Source organism: Solanum lycopersicum, chromosome 12, assembly GCF_036512215.1.
Source record: "Solanum lycopersicum chromosome 12, SLM_r2.1".
In the NCBI taxonomy this organism is placed as follows: domain Eukaryota; kingdom Viridiplantae; phylum Streptophyta; class Magnoliopsida; order Solanales; family Solanaceae; genus Solanum; species Solanum lycopersicum.
In genome coordinates, this window is record NC_090811.1 from 47,330,425 (window position 1) to 47,357,235 (window position 26,811).

General features: G+C 33.0%; 1 protein-coding gene across 1 annotated transcript; it reads right to left on the minus strand.

The window, feature by feature from the left end:
• Positions 1-9,768: 9,768 nt before the first annotated feature.
• Positions 9,769-13,071, minus strand: LOC101256262 (protein SAR DEFICIENT 1-like). The gene is made up of 7 exons (XM_004252182.4): positions 12,838-13,071; positions 12,669-12,744; positions 11,998-12,547; positions 11,537-11,697; positions 11,249-11,443; positions 11,042-11,147; positions 9,769-10,312 (listed from the first exon to the last, which is right to left on the minus strand). The coding sequence occupies exons 1-7, from the start codon at positions 12,927-12,929 to the stop codon at positions 10,134-10,136; spliced, it is 1,359 nt and encodes a 452-aa protein (XP_004252230.2). The 5' UTR covers positions 12,930-13,071; the 3' UTR covers positions 9,769-10,133.
• Positions 13,072-26,811: the final 13,740 nt, after the last annotated feature.

Here is a 26,811-nt window from a genome sequence, read left to right on the forward strand (position 1 = left end):
ATTAATATTGTCTGCTACTACAACTAAGAAACTTCCGCCGCCAATAATGATGAGAAGTTCTCTTGATTTTCAATTTTCTTGCTGAAAATTATCCTAATTTTTTGTGTCTGTAACAATTAAAATTGGAGGAACAAGCTCTTATACATTCTGTATCTTCAACATTTAAATAATTGAATGCCCAACATTTTCCCATAGCATTCATTACAAAATCCCTTATTTTTTCCTCCATCTGCATTTTCACCATTTATATAATATTGTTATTTTTGTTTTAAGATGAATTTTTATTATTTTTTAAAAAAAAATAAAAAAAGAGGAATCAAGAAATGTGACACAAGAAATCAGAATTTTGTACAACACAAGAAGAACATGTGAGGGCTGAAAGAAAAATTTTAATGGATTGGAAGAAGAACAAAGAGAAAGAACATAACAAGATGCATAGAAGAAGAAGCTGGAGATGTGGGGGCTAAGGACTAGGGTTATAATTTGAAGAAAAAACTAAAGTAAAAGTGAGTTTTTAAAAAAATAAAAATAAAATTCCACATGTCACATGTTCATTCATTCATTTATCCACGTAGGAGGCGTTTGGATACACACGCTTAAGCCAGTTCTAATAATATAAAAAAAGTGTCAAAATGACATATCGAAATCCTATCTGAGGTGTCTAAAATGAACATCATCATCTGATTGAAGTGTCTAGGTAAAAATTGCTGCCAAATTTAGGGGGTCACCGCTTTTGCCTATTATTATATCTATTATCAATATTACAAAAAAAATTATAATTTATAAATCCTAAACTTACATATTTTACATACACATTATTTTGTTACATGTCCACACCCGGTTACTATCTCATTTATTTTTTTCTTTCACGTCTTAATTCTATACATAAATTAAACGACAAATTTCAAGTCTTTTAAACTCAATATTTATTTTGGATGCATTTATATAAGACACATCTGTATTTTTTAAAATATAAAAATGTCATACATTTTTAGTACATTTATTTATTTTAACAGTATGATAAACACACCAATATTAATTTTATTTTAAGGACATATATATATCGTACCTTATGTTTTACTTTTTTTCTTAAAAACTAATAAAATTTACTTACCATTGGTTTTAAATCAAATAAATAAACAAGTTTTCCTAATTATATTTTCCTAAATTGAGTTTAAGGACTATCTTCGGATAGGATCTGAGGGATTCTTAACACCTTTCCTTCGAGTAACCAAAACCCCTTACTCAAAATCTCATGGATTTCGCAAATCAAAACAAAAATTATATCCTGTTTTCCTTAAAATTTAGGTGGCGACTCTAAAACAAACAATTTTTTAAAAAATCAGAGTGTCAGCCATATTATATTGTGAACTGTTTCGATCGGTTCGAAATAGGGTTTGACATCTTGGCGACTATGATGGGGACTTACTTAGGTTTTAACCTTAGAAAACTTAATTTAGGAATTATACTGTTGATTACTTGTTTATTTCTATTTGTTTGCTTTTCCAAAATGATATATTGTTTTGACTAAAAGGACGCAAGTGAAATCCAAACTTGTGTTCCTTATTTGTTTTAAAACACTACTTGTTACTGCTTTCCCTATATTGTCATTTTCACATTCTATCGGTCTACTACGTACACGCACACATTGTACACACAAGGAGTGTTCCTACACTTTTTCGAAACTCTCTTTGGATTCCTTAGTTTTAGAGTTGGTGCAATAAGATAATGCACCTTCTCACAATTACTCAGTCCCACTCTCAATCATCTAGAAAAATAATATTACTCTTAGAATAAGTCATGTTGCATAGCCTTAGGTAAGACAGTATACAGTATTGTGGTTGCTTTTAGGAAATCACCCAAATGTCAATGAGTTTATTATCTAAAGCTTTACGACATAAATTTTGTGTGAGATTGATATAAATTATCCAAACTTAAACACTTAATGAATATGGAGCAAATAAACTCATTACACCCATTACCCTTTTTTTCAGATGAACCTCAACCAAGACATATCAGATATCCAAATGGTCATTTCAGCACCACACATTATACAGAATTGTTGGCAAAATATCCGAAGGATACACGACATTGAGATTCAAGGACACTTAGGAGCATTATTGTCACTTCTAGTGTAACACCCCGTAGCCAAAACAGACCAAAAAATAGTTTTTCAGAAAAATCTGTAGGTGATACCAACGGTGGCATCGACGGACCGTAGCCTAAATTATGGTCCGTCCTGCACAACCGTCGATGGGATAAGAAACTCCCAAAAATTTCAGCCTAAAAAAATTGGTTAAGTCTTGGACGACGGACGGACTTACGGTCCGTAGGTAAAACGACGGTTCGTAGTCCGTGACCGTCGATCAAGACTCCCTTCAATCACTCTATGACAAGAGCTATAGATGACCAGCATGGTTCGTAGGTGGACCTACGTTCTGTAGGTCTTACCTTAGGGGAAAGATTTGCAGCCAGTTAAGGGGAAATGCAGTTGGGTAAACTTAAAATGATCATAACTCGTAGGACAAAATGAATTAGGTCTCCCATAGACACCGACCTTGCTAAAAATCAGACCTCTGAGTAAAAAGTTATGTTTATATTAGTAAAGGCCTATTGAACATGACCTCACGACAGACCCAACAACGGGGCGTCGGGTGCACGACAGACCGTCAGTCCTGGCCACAGTGAGGCCCAATAGCAACCTTCCCAAGGGTCTTTTTGACCTTTTCCAGTCCGTTTAAATCCTAATTTACGTCGTTTTGACCCTAAATTACTAGATTTTAGCCATTTTTTGACTAGAAACATAATTAAAACATATCAGAGTCAAATCATTAAATCAAAACTTAGAAAATTATAAGCAAGAGAAAAAAAAAACCCCAAGAACACTAGTTCAAGAACGCCACAAGCTCCAGCAGATCCTGCCCCGAAACTTAAGTATTTTTTCATGGATTTCATCACCGGGTATGTGGGATTTCACTAGTGGTTTCCTTTCACCCATTGGGTCCTTAGTTTCAGTTAGTTCTTGAATCTCTTATCATGATTAAACCTAGGGTTTCTAGAACTTTCATAGAACTTCATGAATTTATTAAATATATGTTCCAAATCAGGTTATCATGTTATTACTCAGATTATCACATTAATTTCAGAACCCCAGCTTTGTATTTATTTAGTTCTTGAATTACACATGCTAGGTCATATATTTCAGACACTTCAGATATACATGCCTCAGTTATAAATGCATAATTACCAGATTAATTGTTGAATTCTCAATTTTCATGTTTAGTTTCAAGCTATCCAGTATTTACAAAAATTCAGATATAATCAGTTAATTTACAGAATTCATTAGGAGTAGCATAATACCGAGTTGGACTAGGGTTTAGCGTACCCAATATTCCCAGAACTACTAGCCAAGGAGGTTGTAAGTCCCCTCTATGGGCAATCAGTTTAGTGATCACGTCAGCATGCCTTTATACCTTTGACAGGGTATATTGGGTCCTCTCAATGGGGCGTATACATCGGACTCCACATTAAGCTCATGTGGTTTTATTATCGGTTATTAGTAGCTCCCACAGTTCAGTCAGACTCTTTGCATTGACCATTTATCACTATATTCAGTATTCAGTTTCAGCATGTTATAAATTAGTCATTGCATCAAGGTAGCTCAATAAACCAGCACATCACGTTCAGATTATTATACTTGTTTTTGTGCTTGTTCAGTTATGTTTTATTTCAGCTTTACTCTATACTACATGCTCAGTACCTTTCAAGTACTAACGCATACGTGCGCTACATCTTCTCGTGATATAGGTTCAGATTTTCAGCATGCAGATCACTCATAGATCGAATTCCCGATCTCCAGTTCAGCAGATTTAGTGGTGAGTCCTCATTCTCCGAGGACAAAAGTATGAGTTTCATTTCAGTCTTTAGTCATTTAGTTTCAGTTTTTGCTAGATTTTTAGTTGGGGCTTGTCCCAGTATTTTCTATTCTAGTTTAGAGTTTATTTTCAGACATAGTTAGATTCATCTTAGTATTGAGTTAATATTTCTTTTGTACTAAACTCATTATTTTCAAATATCTCAGTTATAGAATATTGGTATTCCCCATCTTTTCATTTTAAGTATGATTTACCTTCTACAACAGTTTATTATCTTTAGTATGCTCATGATCATGCCAGCAGGGTTAGCTTGGGATCACTTGTGGTTCTAGGTTCTGTGACCGTATCTCGGGGGTAGCTCGGGATGTGACGTCTAGGAACACAATGTGATAAGGTCTTTGTCACTCAGCTAGTGGGGTTTTAAAAACCAAGTACCGTAACTTTCAAATTCCTGGATTTTGAGATCATCCCTACACTAGAATAGTTCAGTAGTCTTACCAAACTAATGATTAGCAGGAGGCTACTGGTGATCCCATTATCTATTTATACAGGTGATTTCTTGAGCCTCATGTATCTGCATATATTTCGGTCATTGAGATGTGTGGACGGCGGACATGTTTAGTTAGATTATCTCTTTTAGAGGTTTGGGCATTTAGAAGGTTACTATGAGTATCAATGTGAATTTGATTGTACTCGCGAAGAATTGGAGCAAATGAGGCCAAAAGTATTCGTTATGGTTTTTTTGGAAGTTATGGTGTTCCCGATAAGGTCCATTTCTATCGATATTAATATATTATCGATGGTTATAAGCATCTTCAACGATCTATAGAGATTTACTTGAGTGCCCATGATCCTTGCCGCTTTCAATGACTGTATTAAGGACACGATTTCTTCGAAGAATGCAATATATTGTTAAAGATTTGGGCAAGGAAACATTTCTATAGATGTGATCCACAAATGGATTACTACATAGGTGGTCCTAACAAGATCAAAAACCATTACGATCATCTCTAAAATTGGGAGGGTGCACAAACATGAAGGGAAGAATGGCGCACATTTTTAATAACCCCACGGGAGACACCATCCAATGAAAGTTTGATTGGTTAACAGGATTGGCATATGCAAGGACTACATACCTTTTCTTTATAGAGTTTATTGGGCTCAGGGGCATTCAACCATATGCACCTCTCCGGGTTATGTGGCAATTTGGAGTTATCCAAGACATTCCGCTAGGGACAATGATGGAATTTAGTGAAGATGCATTTGTTGGATCGAATAAGAAATCTACAAGTGGAGTGGAAATCTACAATCAATTTAGAAATAGGTAATATACTATGAGTCACATGGCTCATCCAAGCGCACACAGACATTGGGGGTTTGTAGACAGACAACAAATTAATTGGATTAGAAAATCGGTGCTACCTCGCATGGGGTTCACCAAACCCATGCTCAACCAGATAATCCTGAGATCGTCAATTATTTGATCCAAGAAAAAGATCTAGAAGAGGACCTAATAGAGGACCCGGAGGAGGATCCTGAAGGAGACTCGGAAGAAAATCTGGATGAAGACATTGAAGAGGATCGAGATGAGGATCCCAAAGATAAACCAAAAGGAAAAGTGTGGGAAGATCACATAGAGGTTTCTAAGGCGATTTCTAACATTTATAACCCAATATATATATAGGTTATAGACATATCAATCGAATGTGTCCCCGACGAGTCTCTAGAGTACCACCAAGGCCATATTATGATGGGGATGATGATGATGATGATGCTCTAACCTGGCCGTAGATCACCTTTCTTCTTTGAACTCTTTTAATAAGTTCTTCTCAGTGCCATGTGGTTTATTCCTCCTGTATGCCTTATGGGCCCCCGTACTTTCATTTCTTAGGTTTTTAATTTCCTATCTCAATAAAACATCCAAGATACCTTAATCAATGAAGTTATATTTGCTTCAAATCTAAAATGTGTTTAAATGGATAATTTATTATCAAATTGATTGCAACGTAAGCCTACCTCAGGCAAAAAGAGGTTCTACATTACGATGTGTTTTGAATGTCGCCAAATTGACGCATATATGTGTTACACTTATATATTTGTTACCACTTTCAATACTTCCCAAACTAACATAGTTTTTCCTTTTTATTTGCCTCTTTTATTTTTCTTCATTTATCCCCAAAAGTACGTTGATTAGTGTCAACTTGCAAATTGGCTGACTCACGATACAACCTTTGATCAAAAGGGAAAATGACTGATAAAAACAAGTTCAATGTTGTTGCAAACATCATGATACCTATTGAGAACCCTGAAGGTTCTCGAAGCATGACTGACATCCAAAATGAAGAGAAAATGGATCATATGGAGCAAGAACTCGAAATCTTGAGGGAATAATTACGCCAAGTGCGAGACTTGACCAAACTATCAACTACCACTTTCCCTACTTTCAACACGCCTATCTACTTTACAAAGGTTGACTTGTCTTCTACCGACTTGCCAAATCAGCCATAACAAACTCAACACGCTCTCGATAACGGTCAAGTTCCACTAGCTTCTCCAACCGTACCTAGGACTATTCTCGACCTTTATAATTGTGACCCTACCATACTTACAATGCAGTAGATACTTGGGTCACATGTCGTCGCTCCCTATGAGCCACATGTTCCTCCCATATATGTCACTGGAGCTCCTACCTTCATAATGCCCACAGTTGTTAATGTCCTGTATGTGGTGGATCAATATACTGAATTGGAGAAAGATGCCCAGTGAAAAGAGGATGCGTCAATAAATGCCCAACTGCAGGTTTTAAAAATGGAATTGAAAATCTTGCAAGTTACTAGAGGAATGGAGAATCTGGATTATGATAACTTGTGCATCCATCCAGACATTGACATGTCGGTAGGGTACAAACCACCAAAGCCTAAATATGACACCAAAGCAGTCCCATGGGACTATCGAGTAGGTGCAATGGGCAAGATGATCGACACTATCGTGACTCAAGGAATGACTAGGTCGGGGAGGTGTTATGCCCAGAGAATCTAAATCAAAAAGCTCTTGGAAAAGAATAAAATCCAAAAAAGAATGTTATCGATGCTGAAGTCGCAAAAATTTGGAAGAAGATGCAGCCAAAAGACTATTAAGTCGAAGAGTATTTGAAGAAGATGCTAGCCCACATATCCATTTTTCTCTCCTTATGTGTTTTGAAGCTCATATGAATGCTTTGATGGAACTGTTAGACGGAGTGAACATTTCTAAAGAGACCACAAGTGAAACATTTAGTTGTATCGGTTGGAAGAATAGCGAAAGCTAATAAGATCTCTTTCCATGATGATGAGTTGCTTGAGAAGGGGTTGATCACAACAAAGCGCTTCACATTGCAGTCAAATGTTGTGATAAGATTGTGACTCGAGTCTGAATTGATGATGGTTCTGGATGCAACATTTGTCCTTTCACCACTCTAAGGTATCTAAATGTTTATATAGGAGAGATAAAGGAAAGTCGTGTGAAAGTTAGAGATTTTGATGGAGAACAAAGAAGTTTCATTGGAGAGATCTATCTCACATTGCAAGTAGGGCCAGCCAAATTCCCCATTCTGTTTCAGATGCTGGATGTATCATCCAAAACCTATTGTTAAGAAGACAATTGGTCCACATGGCAAGAGTAGTTCCTTCCACTCTTCACCAATGCGTAAAGTTTGAGGGGGTCGCACATAAGTTACCATCCACAGAGAGCTCAGTTACCCCATCCTTTCTGTCAATTCTATCCCAGTCGCTGATGATTTAAACGGAGCCACCTTCCACACTTTGGAAATTATGCAAGCTATTAGGGTCGGTGAGGAAGCCGAGACATGTAATACAAAGTTGTCAAGTGTGGCAAAAATAGTTATGTCAAATATGTAGAAGTATGGGTATCAGCCTAAGAGTGGACTTGGACCCAAGTCCAATGGCATAGTTGAGCCGATCCAGTTGTCAAGTGTGGGATATATATATATATAATATTAATTTTGACCATCTGATCATTCTCAAAATAACCAAGACTTTTCAGCTTTCCAAAATAGACTCCACCGCCCCTATACTCTGATTTGACCGAGAAATCACGCCGCTTCTCTTTCCGACGTTTCAACCTGTTTATCCACCTTCTCCCTTACACTACTCTCTACGGTTGCTGCATCATCGCCTATGGCTGCCCAAGACTCCTCTCTCATCAACCCCCCACGTGATTCCCAGACCCCCTTACTCTTCTTCCCCTACCCCTCTCGACTCTTCCCATCAATAACAGACGTGAATCACCGAAAGCAACAATATCCTACTGCGCTCCTCTGTCGTCCATCAATCACGACCCCCTCCTATCAACTTTACATCTTCTCCATCACCTTTTTTTGATGAAGAACAAGCCGCTAAGCTTCTACACCTCTGCTTTGACCGAGTTTTATTTAAAATATTTTCGAAATTCGTGGTGTAAAAGAGTCCAACAGATCAAAATCTAAAAAAAAAAAAAAAAAGGATGATTGATTTTGATATCAAGTTGCAACCCTTTGTTTTCCAGCATTATTTTAATTTTCAAGTTTAAAATTTGGACTCTGTTTTTCACCTATAAAAGGATGGTGTTTTCCCATCAAAAGACCAGAGAAAAAAGAATGAGAGAAAGGGACAGAGAAGGAAAAAAAACAGGCAAAGAGATCCATAAACGAGAAAAAGTCATTCATCAACTTCCAAAAACAATCTAGAAAGGAGGGAGAAAAACAAGCAATCTATTTCTTTTTTTGTTTCTTCTTCGAGTTGAAGCTCGTTTCAAAGTTGAAATCGCTTGACCTCAAAGCAATCTATTTTGAATTTTGGTTTCTGAAACTTTATGACCGTTTGAATATCCTCTCTTCATATAATCTGGTATTTCTAAATTTTTCACAGAATCTGTCTCATTTAGCTTTGATTAAAATCAGGCTGTAAATAGTTTGTTAAAGTTATGATTTTTTTATCATGTTAGAATTGTGAATTATGACTTAAAAAATGACTAATGGCTTGTCTTTTACTCCACTAACAATCTGTTAAATTTCAGATGTTTCTCTTTTTTAATCACGCAAATTTTGTATGTCGATAGATTTCTGTTTCAACACTGTTCATAGTAGATACTCTCTCGCATAGTTTGTTCCACATAGCTGGAAGCATCTCCAACTTTATCTTTATTTTGTGTGTCAACCAGATCTCTCTATCTTGTTGGTTCTTCTTTGTGATCATGTTTTTTCCTAAAAAAAATATTTCTGTATGAACTGTGATTACATATTGCCACTATTTGATTTTAAATTTGTCATGCCAAAATATATAAGTATCTTGATTAAAATTAGTTTTGTTAATCTTACTCAGGCCTCTTGTCTAGAAACGTATTTAATCCATAGTTATTTTGTTATCGAGCATAGGGAACTCTTTTCTTATAGTAAGTTCAAGATGAATAACTCTAGTATTTAATTCATAGTCATTTTGTTATCGAGCATAGGAAACCCTTTTTTATAGTAAGTTGAAGATGAGTAACTCGAGTATTTAATTCACAGTCATTTTGTTATCGAGCATAGAAAACTCTTTTCTTATAGTAAGTTGAAGATGAGTAACTATATTTTCCTTTCCTTTGATCTGACTGTGTATGTTATGTCATTTTAACATGTAGTTTCTTCATTTCACTTGGTATGGTATGTCACTTGACATGTGACACTAAATTAGATATCTGGAATAAGATGACATATTGGACTTAGCAGGACCTATCAATATGATCGATCTCATAATTTGTAGCTCAATTTGAAGGACTAGCCCAATGGAATTTAAAATAATAATCTAGTTATGTTATCCACAATATTTATTTGAATCAATGTATTTTGAATTTAATATAATTTAAATCACTTTATAAATTTTATGTACAATAATTTTTGAATTATTGTGAAATTTTATCTTGTCGTTCACATTAAACATAGTGGGATACAACAATTGAGATTTTATGAAATAGCAAAGAAAAAACTTTGATATTGCAAACCACACATCCTTTTCACAGAGGGGAGGCACAACTACCACATTTTTTGCCCCTCGCTTTATGGATTGGGTTACACAATTTGTATATGTACATCAAACAACAAGCAATTATGCTTCAATAACAAACAAATCAAGACATATCTATATGAATTTTCACTGTTCATGTCGTTTTATTTACTCTCGATATCAACTTGATCGTAAAATTCATTCCTTTGATGCCCTTAAATCTCATATTTTCCTTTAAAGTTCACAAATAATTTAATTCCTCCTTAGAAGAAGATTCTGAGATATAACAAACTCCATTTTGAATAGGCAAGCTAATGTCTGCTTGGTTAACAATCCAATCACTACACTCAATTGATCCATCTGTTGCAGTCAAAAGTGCACACCTAGGATAGCCATTTTGATGATGCACCCCTCGTTCTCCTAATCATACACAACAAATTAATTAATTATCAAGTATTTTAAGTATTATATCAAACACACACATATATATATATATGTGTGTGTGTGTGTGTGTTGGGAAGGAATTACTAGGAAAAAATATGCTAAATTCAATGTCAAGTAGTTGTATTATTTATTAGGCATTTGATGGCAAACACGTTGTACTAAAATATAGTAACGTAAAGGGTTGACTTACACTTATTCCTTATTTTAGATAGATTCCAAATTAAGTTCATGAGCTTTTTAGCCAAATTATGTTTAGCATCATTGTCTTTATAAGTAATTAGGAGAGCCTTTTGCATATGGGTATTCAAAAATGAAATAAATCCCCTTGTCTTATTATTTTATTTTAAACAATCAGGTAAATTTTATTATTACACGATAATATTATTGTTATAAAAATATTTAATAGAATTAGAGTTAATATCATTATATTCAAAGTCGCTAAAATTTTAAGCTACATGTATATAGAGTGTTAATTACAAATATATTTTTTATTACTAATAAATATAATATAATGATAATTATATTATTACTGTATAAATATTTGTCACAAAATCCTTTATTTACTGTAGTGTTAGTAAAATAAGGGAATATAGTTTAAAACAATTTCAATTGGGGAATAGAGAATAATCAAGTATCATTTATAGTGGCTCACAACCTACAAACTTTATATTATAATTTATACACGCAAGTATATAATTAAAGTACCTTGAGTGAGTAAAGCTGCAGGTTCATTGACTTGCAGGCCACCATCAACTTCTTCTAAAGAACTCCAATTTGTGAAGGCATTCCTCACCAAATTCTCAATATAGGACTATTAAAAAGACAAAAACGATTATTTTTTAAAAAATCAGTGAAAAAGTTCAAAACATTATAAATTTGTTACAAAAGTTAAAAAAAAAAAATTAAACTTACCCTTTGAATTCCTCTTAACTCTCTACTATGACAAATTTGTCCATTAATAATTGCTCTAATAACTTGACATATTGGATTGAGGATAAGAATGTAGTTTGGTCCTCTAGCTATGTATGATTTAGTTCCCATCTCACAAGTTTTTGCATGTCTATATGTTACTTCCCACATTTTCTCCGACATTCCATTTCCAAGTATCTGTCAGCAGAAATAATTTCAAATTTTAAATTTAATGAATTCAACGTTCTAATTTCTTTCGAAACCGTGTTACATAGTTGACAATACACGTACCCTTCTTATTTTATGTGGGTCAATATTAGCCAACTTGAGAAAATCTTGAACTGTCTCTATGCCATGTGAAATTAGCTTCTTGTGAAATGTTCCATCTTTTCCAATTTTTTCAAGACGCCACACATCATCTCCTAATGCTGGTGGATAATGCTTCTTATACACTACAAAAAAAACATATATACGTATATGAATTATGATCTTAGTACAAAAGAAATAATAATAGATTTCATTAATCTGATGCCTTCAAATTAATTATATATAACTCGATATCACTAAATTATCACGATAAAAATCACTCTCTCTATAAATATACTTGTTAATAAAGTGCACATATAGTATACCTAGGGTTAGGTATAGATGTGAGTGTTTGACTCAAAAGATATAGCAAATGACATGTGTGTGTGAGTAATTAATATATTTTGTATCGATACGATATAATTAGTGTGAAAAAAATGACTTACGTTCTCCGCGATGATCTTTAACCATAAAAGAATCAGTCATAGCTTCCATTATTCGTATTGAATTTTGACCATTTCCTATGTGAACCACTTTTGCACCGATACGAAATCTCCGGCTTCGAATCCAACTAGAATTATCAGTAAATTCAAGATCACCTAGAGAAGCAACACCATCTCTCATAGTAATGTTAAGTTCACCAGTAACCAAAGGTCTTTTTCCTGCCCTTTCTTTAACTATATTCTTATTGAAATCTTCATGTGTCCAATTTTCTCCACAAGGAAAGTCTCCATCTAGCACCACGATCTCGATTTTAATCGGGGTACCTAAGGTGGTTGGAACTAGGCAATCACCCGTCGCGTCTACAAGTAGGAGCTGGAGAGGGTATTGACCATTTGAATCCATAATTTTGCTATTGGTGAAGATTGGTAGAGAAAGTTTTTTGTTGAATATTAAACGTAGGTTTGATGGTTCAAGTGCTTTAATTCTTAGTGAAGGTGATCTTCCTATTGATCTAGAATATCTTCTTAGTCCACTTTCAACCTCTTCATGTACCTATACATAATTTCAATAAAGAAATTTAAATAAGTATTGACAAGAGGAGTTTCTCAGATGAACATCAAAATAATTATATTTTGTATGTAGGTCGAAATATTAAATCTTGAAATATATATACCACTTTTCGGAGCATGGGTTCCAAGGCTGAACAAAAGTTATCTAAGAAATTCACCTTCACCACTTCTTTAATCACACTACAAGCAAATAGAAACAAAAAGTTAATTAGAAGATGACATATAAATTAATCTTGAAATATTATATATAAAAAGTAATTAATCATGACATACGAAGCAAAAGAAGGTGTTTTTCTTAGACGTTTGTAATTTGGTCGATTGGAGTCAGGATCAACAAAGTCATCAAAGAATCTTTTGGTTGCCATTGGGGAAAAAGTTAGATGAAATTCAAAAAAATTTAAGAGGAAATGATATGAGGAAAAGAGGGGGGTTAGAGGGTTTATATAGGGTATAACATAAGGTGTTATGGTCTTATCTCAGATGGAGAAAATAGAGAGTTAAAATTATAAAGTAAAGTGTATATTATTTCCAAATATTAGAAAACTAGGTAAAGGAAGTTTCGTGGAATAATGAAAGAAAGAGCAAGGCAATAGAGAGGATTACCATTTCTAAGTGATTTTAAGAAAATGTGATGTAACGACTTTGACGTCAAGGCCTATAAGTCAACCTCCCATCCCCAAAAAAATCAAAGAAGCAAGACAAGCAAACTAGTATAGATTATTAAAATACTTGGAATTTTCTTATATCTAAAAAGTAATAATAATATTACTTAGTGTTATACATGTATCAATAATGTAAGGATTAATTGTAAACAAATATATGTATTATTTTATAAAGATATTAGTTATATAAGGATTAGTTATTTCATCTTTTACATAAAATGACATTTCCTTTGTGTCTATCTAAAGAGAGATTTATTTTGACATGACATGGGGTTTAACAAAATAAAGAAGATATTTTAATTTTGTGATCTTATATTAAATATATCAAATCTCTTTAATTAAATCTTAACATTTAAAATATATCACGTGAAAAGTTAAAAATAAAGTATTGTAAAAAAAGAAAAAGGATCCTTCATTTTCAAATAGAATATAAAAAAGAAAGCATGTAATTCTTTATTAAAAGGAAGGAATACATTGATTCTCTCGAAACTTAACATGTATTTGTTATGCGCTTCTGAGTTGTCAACAAAATGTCCTATTAGTTTTCATTGATAAATAACTTATTTTCTATTTATCGATCAAATATCATATAATTTACACAAAAATTAATAAAATAATTTATGCCATATTAAGCTATCAAATGGAATTTGTATTTGTGTAAAGCGAGAAAAAGAGACAGATAAAAGAGAACTGGTAGAGAAAAATCTATATTTGTATAATAATAAGTGTATAGGACGAAAATATATGTATTCGTATATACAATTTTCTCTTGCTTTATACAAACACAATTTATACATTTGTATTTGTATAAAAGTGAGAGAGGCCATGGAGAGTGGCGAGCGAGATTTCTAGAGACAGAGCCGAATGACAAGTGTTCGCTACAATTTAGAATTAAATGAAACTGTAATTATAGCATTTAATTTGAATTAATGATTTGTCATGTTATCCCATTTTCCTTTTTTTAGTAGGATATATACTCACTTAAAACTTAAAAGGCCAATTTTCTTAAAAATTACGCAGTTAAGCAAACTTATAGTACTTAGTTATTCATCATAACTATAATTTGCTATAATTACCACTCTCGACTAACATTATACAATAATTATGTGGATTGACTTGAGTTTGTGTAATTAGCCACGTTTGTATATGTATAATTTGTCACATGTGTATAATTCACAGCTAACAGTTCTTTGTTTGATTTATATTTGTATACAATTGTTTGTACTTGTTTATGACGATGATTTCCATTGGGTCATCATATACATTCAACATTTTGTGTATACCTTTTTAAAGTTTGTATAAACGTGTAATTTTTGAATTTTGTATAATATGATTTGTATAATGTAATTTGTATAATTTTTTAAAGTGCATATATATATGTTTATATCACTTTCTTATTTGAATTTTAGGATATTTGTATAATTTCAGACTTGATAGTACTCGATTATACAAAACACGTGAATTATATAAACTTACCTGCTAATTATAAAAATAAGATGTGAACTATACAAATAATTGTCCTCTCTCGCTCGCCTCTCTCCTCCATTTTCCAGTCCCCCGCCTCTCTCCTTCCTCTCTCAATCTCGCTCATCTCTCTCCTCCCTCTCCCAAGCGGGATGTATAATATAAAATTTTCAAAACGATATACATATACAATTTACCTCTCTCCACTCTTTGCCCTCTCTCGCTCGCTCTCTCATCTCTCTCCCAGTCTCGCTCGCCTCTCTCCTCCCTATATCATGTAAGCTAAAAATAGTAAATATCAACCTATAGTTATGGAGAGTAATTAGGCTATTTTAGAATGACTAGCTGTGAAAGTTCTTCTTTCTTAAAACCTCAAAATAAAAAGACCATCCAAAATTAAATAAGCTAGGAAACTTATATAAATATATTATATAAAAAATATTTACCAACTATAGCAATAATATTTTTTTCATTTAATCACGTTTAATACATGCATAATACAATTTTAATACATATTACTAAGAACAATTTATTATTCACATAAAATACATGTTTTATTGATGAATAATACACTTATCACACAAATTTAATATACTTATAATACAATGTGTCAATTTCTTACCAAACAAGCATAATATGTTTTTTAAAAACAGTTATAATATATATATATTACATACATAATTCACTTTTAATATATATTGCCAATTTAACATAGTGTTGCTATAAATAATAATAAATAAGAATTATCACTAAAATTAATAATTACTTTTAAAATGTATCACTCCAAGTAATTTTTCCAATAAACTATTAATTTTATAGTCTCTTCAATTATACTTTTAAAATTAACTTTATTTTAAAAAGCTGTTTTAAAAGGGGGAAATTAGAAAAAAATATTTATTGAGTCAAATTTTTTATCCGAAATAATCCAATTATAATTAATTACATAAAATAGTTATTGGATCACTTTTAATTTCAAATGGTTTTTTTTCTTTCTTCAAGCCATTAATGATTTCTTCCTAACTCGCAGCTTCGTCCTTCCTTCCTCTTCTTCCTTCAATGTTGCTTTCCTTCTTCCTTCCTTCCTCTTTTTTTTATTCAAAGTTTGTCTAAAGCTTGACTTTAAAAATCGACATACCAAAAAAATAAATTATTTTGAATTGATAATATATCAAAAGATTTGAAATATTGAGAAAAACTTATGTACCCATATTTGAGACTATTTAAAGGAGATTTAAATTAGTTGGAATTGAAGAATAAAAATATCGATCTTCAATGTATCAACAATGTGTGTGTATATATACACACGTCTCTGCAGGGTACATAATTATGTATTATTCATAAATAATTATACACTATTTATACAATATCGATAGATTAGATATGCATATCGATATATCACATATATGGTCATTTTGTTGAAATAAGTTTTATTGTGTGTACTTATTGTTAAATAACCTCTCAAAAACATAGATGAGAACGAAGTGTTCGAACGATAAATTTTAAAAGAAACTTTAAAAGATTATCGATACTCACTCTTCTTTTTAAACCATAACTAGGAAAAAACATTGCACTAGCTAAAACTTCAATAATACTTTAATAGCCTCTGAATTTGTTATCAACCCCTTCCCCCGCCAGTAAAAAGAGAACACACACAGCCACATGTTGTAACACAAAGTAAAATTAAATATTCCATATGACTTGAAGGCCCACACCCTAACCAGCTAGAGTCCACAGTGTTAACTTTTTTGATTGGACAAAGTTGATCATTTTAGTGCATAGAGATTTAAACGAGAACAAAGGTACGTCCCCGTCCGCTCTCATCTAAGTCGTTTGATAGAAGATTAGTAATATGTATTAGTAATATAGAGATTAGTTATCAATAAATAAATGTATTGTTTATAAATATCAATTAGGTAATGATTAATTTTTCATATATCAGTTATTCCATATAAGTTATATTATAAAGGGTAACTTTCACATATAACAAATAAAAAATTTATATTTGTATGCTATAGTAAAGTTTGTATAATCGGTCCATAGCAAACATAGAAACAGTATAATTTGCTATACATATATAGTTGAAACAAATTGTATAAAACGAAGTGTATAAAACAAGAAAGAGAAAGACACTTGGGCAGATAACTGTATAAAAACGAAGTGTATAAAATGAATTGTATTATTATAAGTGTATAGAACGATTATATACAGTTTGAATTTATATAAAATGAGAAAGAGAGAAAGACAAAAGAGACGTGACAAGGAATATACAATTGAATCGAATTATATAAAATGAGAAAGAGAGAAATTAGATACAATTTAAAAATTGTATAAAACAAGAAAGAGAGAAAGACAAAAGAAACTGGGGCAGAGGAGTATTTTTATTGTATAATTATAAGTGTATAGGATGAAAATATATGTACTTGCATGTGTATATACAATTTTCTCACGCTTTATACAAATAGAAACACAATTTATATATTTCGCTTCTGTTTGTATAAGTGAGAAAGGCGAGGGTGACGAGCGTGATTTGAGAGAGTGGCGAGCGAGATCTAGAAGAGAGGAGAGAGAAGAACAAAAATATATGTATTCAAACAATTTTCTCTGCTTTATACAATTAGAAATAATTTTTATACATTTGTTTTTGTATAAAAAGTGAGGAAGCGAGCGAGAGATTGGAGGAGAGTGGCGAGCGAGATATTTGGGAGAGAGGCGCCCGACAATTTTTTGCAAACGTTTGTTATGGAGTAGAATTAAATCAAACTCTAGCTACTCCATTTATTTTAGGTTATTAGTTTGCTATTATATACGATTTTCCCTATTATAAATTCTCTTATGATATATACATGTATAGTTTTTTGAGTTTTAAATAGTCAACTAAACATCATATTAATTTTTATATATAAATAACTTATTTTTTTTATATACTTCTACTAAATATCATATAAGTTTATATATATATATATATATATATATATATATATATATATATATATATATATATATATATATAAATTTATTTCTTATCCGACTATGAAACTACTCTATGTTAAAGTTGAGAGGAAAGGATCAAATTAGTCCATTTTTTTTGTTAAGGCGCAAAGTGATCCTTGAATTTTCACATGGTGCACCAAAAGTCTCTTATGTTTGCAATATTGGTGCAATTTTAGTCCTTCTCCAAAATTTTACCTATTTTTTTGACATTAATTTTATCCATAACCTATGTATGGAATGTTAATCGTCATTTTATTTATTTAGTAGAAATAATAACTACATATGAAAGAATGTGAGAAGAAAAATATTTTGTTTTGTTTAGTAGAAATCGTATTGCAAGTAAAGTCAAGAAGTTTATCTTGATAATTTCACGTGCAATTATACAATTTTTTCTTTTTCTGCAAAAGTCATATGTTAAGATGTTTTTAGTTTAGCTACAGTAATATCTGGTGAACAGAACAAGGTATTTTTCTTATCATTTTCTCTCAGCTAGAGTTATTATTTCTATTATATATATATACATAATAGTGCTCCATGTGAAAACTCAAGAATCACTTTGAGCCTTAACCCAAATATGAGGGACTATTTTAAGCTTTTTAAAATAGATAAAGAGATGGAAAAAAGTAACGAGGGACCGTTTAAGGTTATGTATTTAGCTTTTGATTTCTGAGTTTCTTGGAAGAATCTCTTCTTCATGAGCTCTATGTTTCACGTCTGACATCCCTAGTGTGAATTCATCATTTTTTTTCTTTTATTGTCGGATTCACACAATTTAAAATTATTATTGCTTAAATTTATCGAAGTAAATTAGTATGAAAAAGTCTTTGATAAAAAATATTATTTTTCTTTGAAGAAAACTTTATGTAGCATGAATTTAAAATAGTTAGACTCAAGTGTGAGTATAATATGTCAAAAAATATATATTATAGCAAAAATTTTCCTTCTCTTATTGAATTACCATCGAATTGTGTGGTGGATTAGATGAAACCTTTGTGTACTTAATTAAATATTTAGAGTTTGAATTTTGAAAATAAAAATCTTTTAGCAATGTGTGTTTCCCTCTTTCAGTGGATCTACCCAATAGAATTTTGATTAATGATATATTGAGACCTAGTGGGTTAAAATAAAATGTACTCTTGTTGAATTATTTTCATGTAATATATTACTATATACATATACGTCTATATATAAGATCAGCTCATGCAAGTACTGAGTTTAATATATATTAGGGCAAATTTCATTTATAGACATAAAAATAAAGAAAAATTTGATATATAAATAACTTAGTTTTAAATATCTTTTGGTAAAAAAAGACCCTTTAAATATTTATTTGGTATTAGATAATCGAGTTTTTGGTCAAAAATATTCTTAAATTATACCCTCAACTATTACAGCGCTCTATTATTTTCTTGACGAAAACATTCCTCAATTAATTAAAAATTGACAATTTTCATCATTTTGTTAAAATTTGTCAAAAATTAACGAGTTCTTTACGACATGTACGATTCACATTACTCAACATATTAAACTCCTTAAATCACCCCAGTACACCAACTATGTTCATTCTACATACATGTAAAATAATATTATAATTATTTTAGTGACAACCTTTTGCATAGTCTTCTTTTTAATAGCAATTTTATTTTTATTTAGTTTTCATTTGATTTGATATCAAAGATTATCAATGGAATTTTTTTGTATTATTGAATCTGCAAATAGTGGTGCCGATCAGAGACTTTTGCTTTTAATAATAGAAAATAAAACTTAATAGAGATCAAAATTAGTTGAATCTTGATCACCTCCATTATTAATTTGTCCCAAAAGATTATTGACCTAATGATATTTTGACTTTACGAGGTAAAGATGGTGTCAAATTAAACTCCAACTCCAATCAGTTGGTAAAGGAGAAGAGGAAGTCATGTCTTCTCGTAGACTAACACCGTTCTAACATTGTTTTTTTAACGACGAACATGAGTCTCAACTTTTTTATATATTTTTTGTTATTTTTTCAATCGGCAATAATATTATAGAATTTTTTATGAGAATAGTATGAATTGCATATGTTTTTGTGGGAATTCGCTAAATTTTTTGACAAATTTTAATAGAGAAATAAAAGTTGTTAAGTTTTAAATACTTGAAGATGTTTTTTATTAAGAAGGATAATCTTAAGGATATAATTTAAGTTGGGTATAATTTAAAGATATTTTTAGCCAAAAACACTTTGATAATCATATTTATTGTTCTTGAAAATTAATAATTTTTTCTAATTTTCTCTTTCTGTTTCCTAGACACGCTCATCATTGTACTTTTTTGTTTTACCTCATCGTTATTTGTTAACTGTTTTTGCTCACCGAATCTAAAACAGTTGCACAAAAATAGGAAACCACTATTTTATATAAAAAAAGAGTCAGGTATTTTCAACTCCCCTCTTCTCTTTCTTTCATTTTTTTTACCTCTTTGATGTTTTAGGATTTCTCTCATTTTCTAAAATATCTCTACTAAATTAATTACAATAATAATTCTTCATAGTTAGTATCTCAAATAACACAAATTTTTTATATTGATTGTTTGCATTTTTTCAAAAAATATTGAGGAGTCCTACATTTTTCATCTTGTAGTTGAAACTTTTTTTTAACTTTTTTTTGTTTTTTTAATTATTATATTTCAATTGACAAGAGTAGTTCATTCTAAAAGAGAAAATATGTAGAAATTGACGAAGATTGCAACGATAGTGTGAAACCCTTGGAGGAGATGAGTAAACTGAAAAACGACGAGGACTTTGAAAATCGTCAATTGTAGCTATTGATGGATAATAATTTTCTACCTACAATATCATCGATTTCAACACATACAAACTCACCTCGATATTAATCAAAGAAGTTTTTAAATTTTATTTAAATGTGAAACATGAATTCGTGTACATTGAGGCAAAACTCTATAACAATCTAATGTATACATCATCAAATTAAATATATATGCATTTGATATTATGTACATGCAGTTGCTTACATGAGGTGTTAGATAACTCGTTAGAAAACCCGTATGACTTTATGAAATTGAATTTGAGTGAGTAGATCTCCGGAAATCAAACTTAGCACAAAGGGTATTTTCTGAGCGTCATTAGTTAGAGGTGCGTTGTGAGATGAGGTTTTGGAAATTCTTGCATGAGCTGTGTGGTTCTAGAATCCCGCCACGTTGGGCGATTCTGGTGCTCTGCGCCGCAGCTGTGGTGGGATGGTTGTTGCTGTGGCGGGCAGGATGCAAGTTAAAGTCCTTAATAAACCCCAAAACAACCTCATAATGCACTTTTCGAATTTTAGAGCTAAGGAATGACCCCCAGGAAATTTTTATTCATTTTCACCATTCTTGAGGCTAAAGGTAAACTTTTTACTCCCCAAATCTATATTTCAATCCATAAAACGTAATAGAATGGGTTAATAGTGAAGGAAAAGTGAATGGTTATGGATTCTATGGTTGAAACAACCCTCAATCGGTTAGTCGGGATCATGGGTTTGATCTAGTGTTCGTACAATTGTTATAGTTTTGGGTAGTTAGCGATTGTTTGTTGATTCTCGTATTATTGTAATTGTACGTAGACCAAAAGCAACCGAAACGAATTCGAAAAGGGAAAGACCAAGTTTTTTAGGGTTTGAAGCTTGTTTCGAGGTAGGTGATGTGTGATTCTATGTTTTTGTGATTTATGCATGTTCTTGCTTCATTGTGATAATTGTATATGTATGAATGTTGCAATATTTATCACACTTCTTGTAAATGAGATAGATAAATTATGTTTCCATGAAATCATGATGTAAATGTATGATCTTGATGATATACTTCTGATCGTGATTGTGGTGTGTGTTTGGGGATCGTATTGCCACGTTGCGACAAGCTAAGTGGGATCGGTTGCCACATTTCGGCATAAAAATGGGATCGGATTGCCACGTTCCTGCAAGCTAACTGGGATGTTGCCACGTTCCGACATAAAAATAGGATTAGATTGCCACGTTTCGGCAAGCTAACTGGGATTGGTTGTCACGTTACAATATAAAAATGGGATCAAATTACCACATTCCGACAAGCTAACTGTTTGGGTTTGGATTTCATAAAAGTACTAACGATGTGATTATAAATGTGAAATGTATTGTTGATTCGTCATGTCGATAGTGTTGTATATATTGATATATATAAATGTACTTATAATGTTTCTTGACTTGGCTATGTTACACTAGTAGGATAGTCGCGTGATCCTACCATTACATGGTGGTTGTGTACTGATTCTGCACTTGCTCTTATCTTTGTTAAGTACAAGGCATCTTCAAGCGGCTATTGACAGAAATTTCTTAGGAGATTAGTGATTGTTGCTCGAATTCAAGGGTGAGTCAATTCTTCTGGGCTTCCATATGATTATCTTTCATTTATGTCCACTATATCTAGACATAGGCATTTGTTCTAGATAGATGAGTAGTTCATTAGTTTGGGATGTATCCTTTCTTGTTATGTTTATGGATTTTGTTAGATGTTTTGGTACATTAACTTTCAGGTTCTAGGTATTTAAATTTCTGCATTTGTAGTTAATTAACTTGCTTCTATAAATTAATTGCCTTAGTTTTGGTTTAGTTGTTTGGTTTTGGTTGTAGTAGTGGTTCTCCCACATGAGGGTTAGTGTGGATGTCAATCACGCTGGTCTGGGTCGTGACAAAGTTGGTATTAGAGCCTAGATTTGTTGATCTCAATGTATCAAAACGAGTCTAATAGAGTCTTGTGGAACGGTACTGGAACACCTTTACTTTTCTTCGAGAGTCTATAGGACTTTATGAAATCTCTATATTTTTCTCTTGCCTTTTTTCATGCTATAACTTGGGTCCAATTGGTATCCACTCTTCTGTCTGAACATAGTTAATACAAGGTTCAACAGTGTTCGTGCTGCAACTAAGGAACCTGCAACGAAAGATCGCGATTAAGGAAGTGTTAAAGAAAGATAGGGGTAGAGTTTGTGAGAGACTAACACCTCCTGGCATGACGTAACGATTGGAAACACACCTATAAACGATATCCCAATAGTCCATAATGAATATATAGATGATGATATTGAGGGTGGAGATGTCGAGTAGAATGGACAAGAGGAAGAGGTGTCGGTAGAGAATATGGTTGTTTCCCCGTCGATATGGTGTTAGCTCAACAAATTATGATGTTCTTAAAAGGGTTGGCTGGTCTTGGAGTTCTTCCACCTACTGAAGCTGAAGATAATCCTCCTATTGCTGGCACTGTGCCTAAGACGGGTGGCAATGGTTCTCCCACTTGAGTTTGGTTATGACCGGTAATGAGCATGACATGTTGACTAAGTTCTTGAAGCTTAAGCGTCCATTATTTTTGGGTTCTGAGGCTGAATATGCGTATGAGTTCATCTTAGACTGTTATGAGAGACTACATAAATTGGGTATCGTTCACCAATATGGAGTTGAGTTCGTGTCTTTCCAACATTAAGGTGAGACCAAACAGTGATGGAATGCTTATATGGAGCGACAATCTTCTACTTTACCACCACTCACTTGGACCTAGTTCCATGCTCTGTTCCTGGAAAATAGGTGCCTAAAACTTTGAGGGACGCAAGAAGGATGAGTTCATGGTCTTAGAGCAAGGTGATATGTATATGGTTGCGTATAAGGCCACGTTCCATGCCTTATCTATATACGCTACGCATTTAGTGAATACCAAAGAGGAGAGGATCCAATTATATATTCGGGGATTGAATTCAGAGTTGCAAGTGTTATTTGTTCATATAAATTCTGTAGGGAGGAGCCTTAATGAGGTGACAAATTATGTTAAGAAAGTGGAGGGGGTGAGGCTAGATGTTCAGGCTAAGGTGTTTTCTAAGAGAGCTAATTAAGAATTCCGATAATTTTTAGGGCTCATATTATAGAGGATCCGGTCGACAAATGTTGGAAGCTAAGATAATTGAGTCTATTATGCACACCTCTACAAGTAATTATTAGGGAACCCCATCTTATAATTTTCAGTATGGCTAGAGAGTCACGTTTTTGACGGGCAGTAGATCATCATGTGATTGTATTTTCTATAATTGTGAGGAAGTTAGACATATGAGACGAGATTTCCCCCATCTGCATGTGTTAGACTCCGCACAGTAGACATACAGAGCAGTGGTACCGTGGAAAAATGTAATAATGGCAGAGGATGTCCACAAGGTGGGCAAAAAGGTAATCAACGAGGTCGTGGAGGTAGATAAAATGGCGGTGGAGGTAGAGGCAATAGGCAACCACGCAAGGAAGTATATAGTCAAGAGGATATGACCCAATGTTATGCTTTTCCAGGCAAGAATGAGGCAGAGGCATCTAACGTGGTGATCACATGTACTATTCTTGTCTTTAACCGGATAACTGATGTGTTGTTTGATCCGGGTTCTACTTATTCTTATGTATTCGTGAGATTTTCTTCCAAGTTTGATATGATTTATGATGTACTTGATACCCCTATTCATGTTTCTATCCCAGTTGGAGAGTTAGCCATAGTTACCCATGTCTAACGTGCTTGCCCTATTTTATTTATGAGATATCAAACTTAGGCTGATTTGGTGATCTTGGATATGATTGACTTTGACATAAGACATGAATTGGTTGTCTCCGTGTTATGTTGAGCTTAATTGTAATACTAAGTTTGTAACTCTAACGGGAAGGAAAAACTTAGAGTGGGAAGGGGTGTACAAGCCTAAGCAACTTAAGATTATATCCTCCATTCGGGCTAGTAAATTAGTAAAGCATGGATGTTTGACCTATTTGGCTCATATTAGGGATGTTGAAATTGAGGCTCTATCTATAAAGTCTATTCATGTGGTGTCCGAATTTAGTGAAGTGTTTCCCAATGACTTGCATGGTATGCCTCCGAATAGAGATATAGATTTTTGCATTGACTTAGAGACTTTCACGCGTTTTATTTATATCCACCCATATAGCATGGATTTGACAAAATTAAGAGAGATTAAGGCTCAAAAGCTTCATGATAAGGGATTTATTCTCCCTAGTGCTTTCTTATGGGGTGCTCCAGTTTTTTTTTGTTAAGAAGAAGAACGGTAGCATGAGAATGTGTATGGATTAGCAACAATTAAATATAGTCACTTTTCGGAACAAGTATCCCTTGGCTCGAATAGATGATCTCTTTGACAATTGCAATGGCTAGTGGTTTTCTCTAAGATTGACCTAAGGTTCGGTTAACATCAATTGAAAAAAATTAGTCTTAAGTATGTGCCCAAGACGACGTTTAGAACTCGCTATGAGCATTATGAATTCTTGATGATGTCGTTTGGGTTGACCATGTGCTTGTCACATTCATGAGTTTGATGAATGTTCAAAACCTTTCTTGAGTCATTTGTAATAGTATTTATTGATGATATTCTGGTTTATTCAAACACTGAAGAAGAGCATACCAACCATATTCTCACTGTTTTGGGTGTTCTTGGAAGAAAAAGTTGTATGCTAAATTTTCTAAGTGTGAATTTTGGTTGAAATCGATTGCACCCTTAGGGCATGTAGTTTTAAAAGAAGGAGTACTGGTGGATCCTCAAAAGGTTGAGGCGGTTAAGAATTGAGTTTGACCCAGTTCAGTGACGAAAGCTAGATTTTTTTGTGGGACTCGCTAGCTATGATCATTGTCTTGTTAAGAATTTCGCCTCGATTTCTACCTATTTTACTAATTTAACTATGAAGGAGATACCATTTAAATGGACTGAAAAATGTGAAGAGAGCTTCCTAAAGTTCAAGACTCTCTTGACCATCCTATTCTAGCATTACCGGTTGAAAGTAAATATTTTATTCTCTATTGTGATGCTTCACATTTTTATTTGGCTGCTATGTTGATGCCGGTAAGGATGTTATAGCTTATGTGCATGCCTAGCATCAATTGAAGATGCATGAGTAGAATTATTCAACACATGATTTAGAGTTGGCATATGTAGTGTTTGGTCTCAATATTTGGAGACATTACTTCTATGGCGTTAAGTGTGAAGTGTTTACCAATTATCATAGTTTGCAGTATGTATTCACATAGAAGGATATGAATTTGAGAATACGAAGATGGATGGAGTTACTCAAGGATTATGATGTTACCATTCAATACCATCTGGGCAAGGCTAATGTTGTGGTGGGTGCATTGAATCAAAAAATGGTAAATATGGTAGCTTAGCCTACTTGAGTGTAACCAAGCGACCATTGCCTAAGGAAAAAGATACCTTAGAGTCCAAGTTCATGCAGTTGGGAGTCTCTAAAAGGGTCGAGGTTGTTACGCTCCGAACCTACACCCTAGCGGGATTGGCACTCGAAGAACATTTGCTGGACTTGAGCGGACCCTTGATCTGACTTACTTAACTCAATAGAAGACAATAATCATATAAATGAACTTAACTAAACTAGAAATCAAAATAATGACTGAGAATGTTTTAACTGGCAACCTAAGTTATAACAATAAAAGATAATACTGAAAGATTAAAGGACTAACATCTAATTGTCTATGAAGCCTCTAACATGACCAAGATGGATGTTGGGACATACCTACAACATCCTAATGATCTAGTACTAGAAAGCAAGTAAAAGAGTCCTCCCCGATGCAAGGATGCTCACCACTGGCTCTGGAGTGCTCAACTAGATCAGTTGTGCGTTGGATGTTGATCCTCATTATCTGTGTCAGCATCATAATATAATGCAGGCCAACTGGCATCAATAGATATGAGTGTGCCAGTTTGAATGCTAAACAATACTAACATAGGATTCAAAAGGAGAATTTGAAGGACTTACCTGGCTCAACTCATCTCTACAAGACTAAACTCACTATAATATATAACAATTCAAAGTAAGTGCAATATGAAGAAAAACTATTTAAAACATGATGTCAACTCTATATGTATGTAAAGATACAACATAAATTTGAGATGTATGTTAAAATACAAATAATTGTGTATATGAAATACATTTAACTTCTGTGGGATTTCTCTAATCGACATCTATCACTTAAGAGCTATAGTGATGATACATTATTTTGCCTCACTCTGCTAGGGCCTTCCTATACCTTACCATTGTATAGAACATGAACTACTAAGTGGATCAACTATTCTATGCTAAAAATC

Excerpts from the sequence above, each read along its gene's own strand:
- LOC101256262 (XM_004252182.4), bottom strand. The coding sequence starts at position 12,929 with ATGGCAACCAAAAGATTCTTTGATGACTTTGTTGATCCTGACTCCAAT. Across the intron at positions 11,444-11,536 it reads ACCCACATAAAATAAGAAGG|ATACTTGGAAATGGAATGTC; the intron begins GTACGTGTATTG and ends TTCTGCTGACAG. Across the intron at positions 11,148-11,248 it reads AGTTAAGAGGAATTCAAAGG|TCCTATATTGAGAATTTGGT; the intron begins GTAAGTTTAATT and ends TCTTTTTAATAG.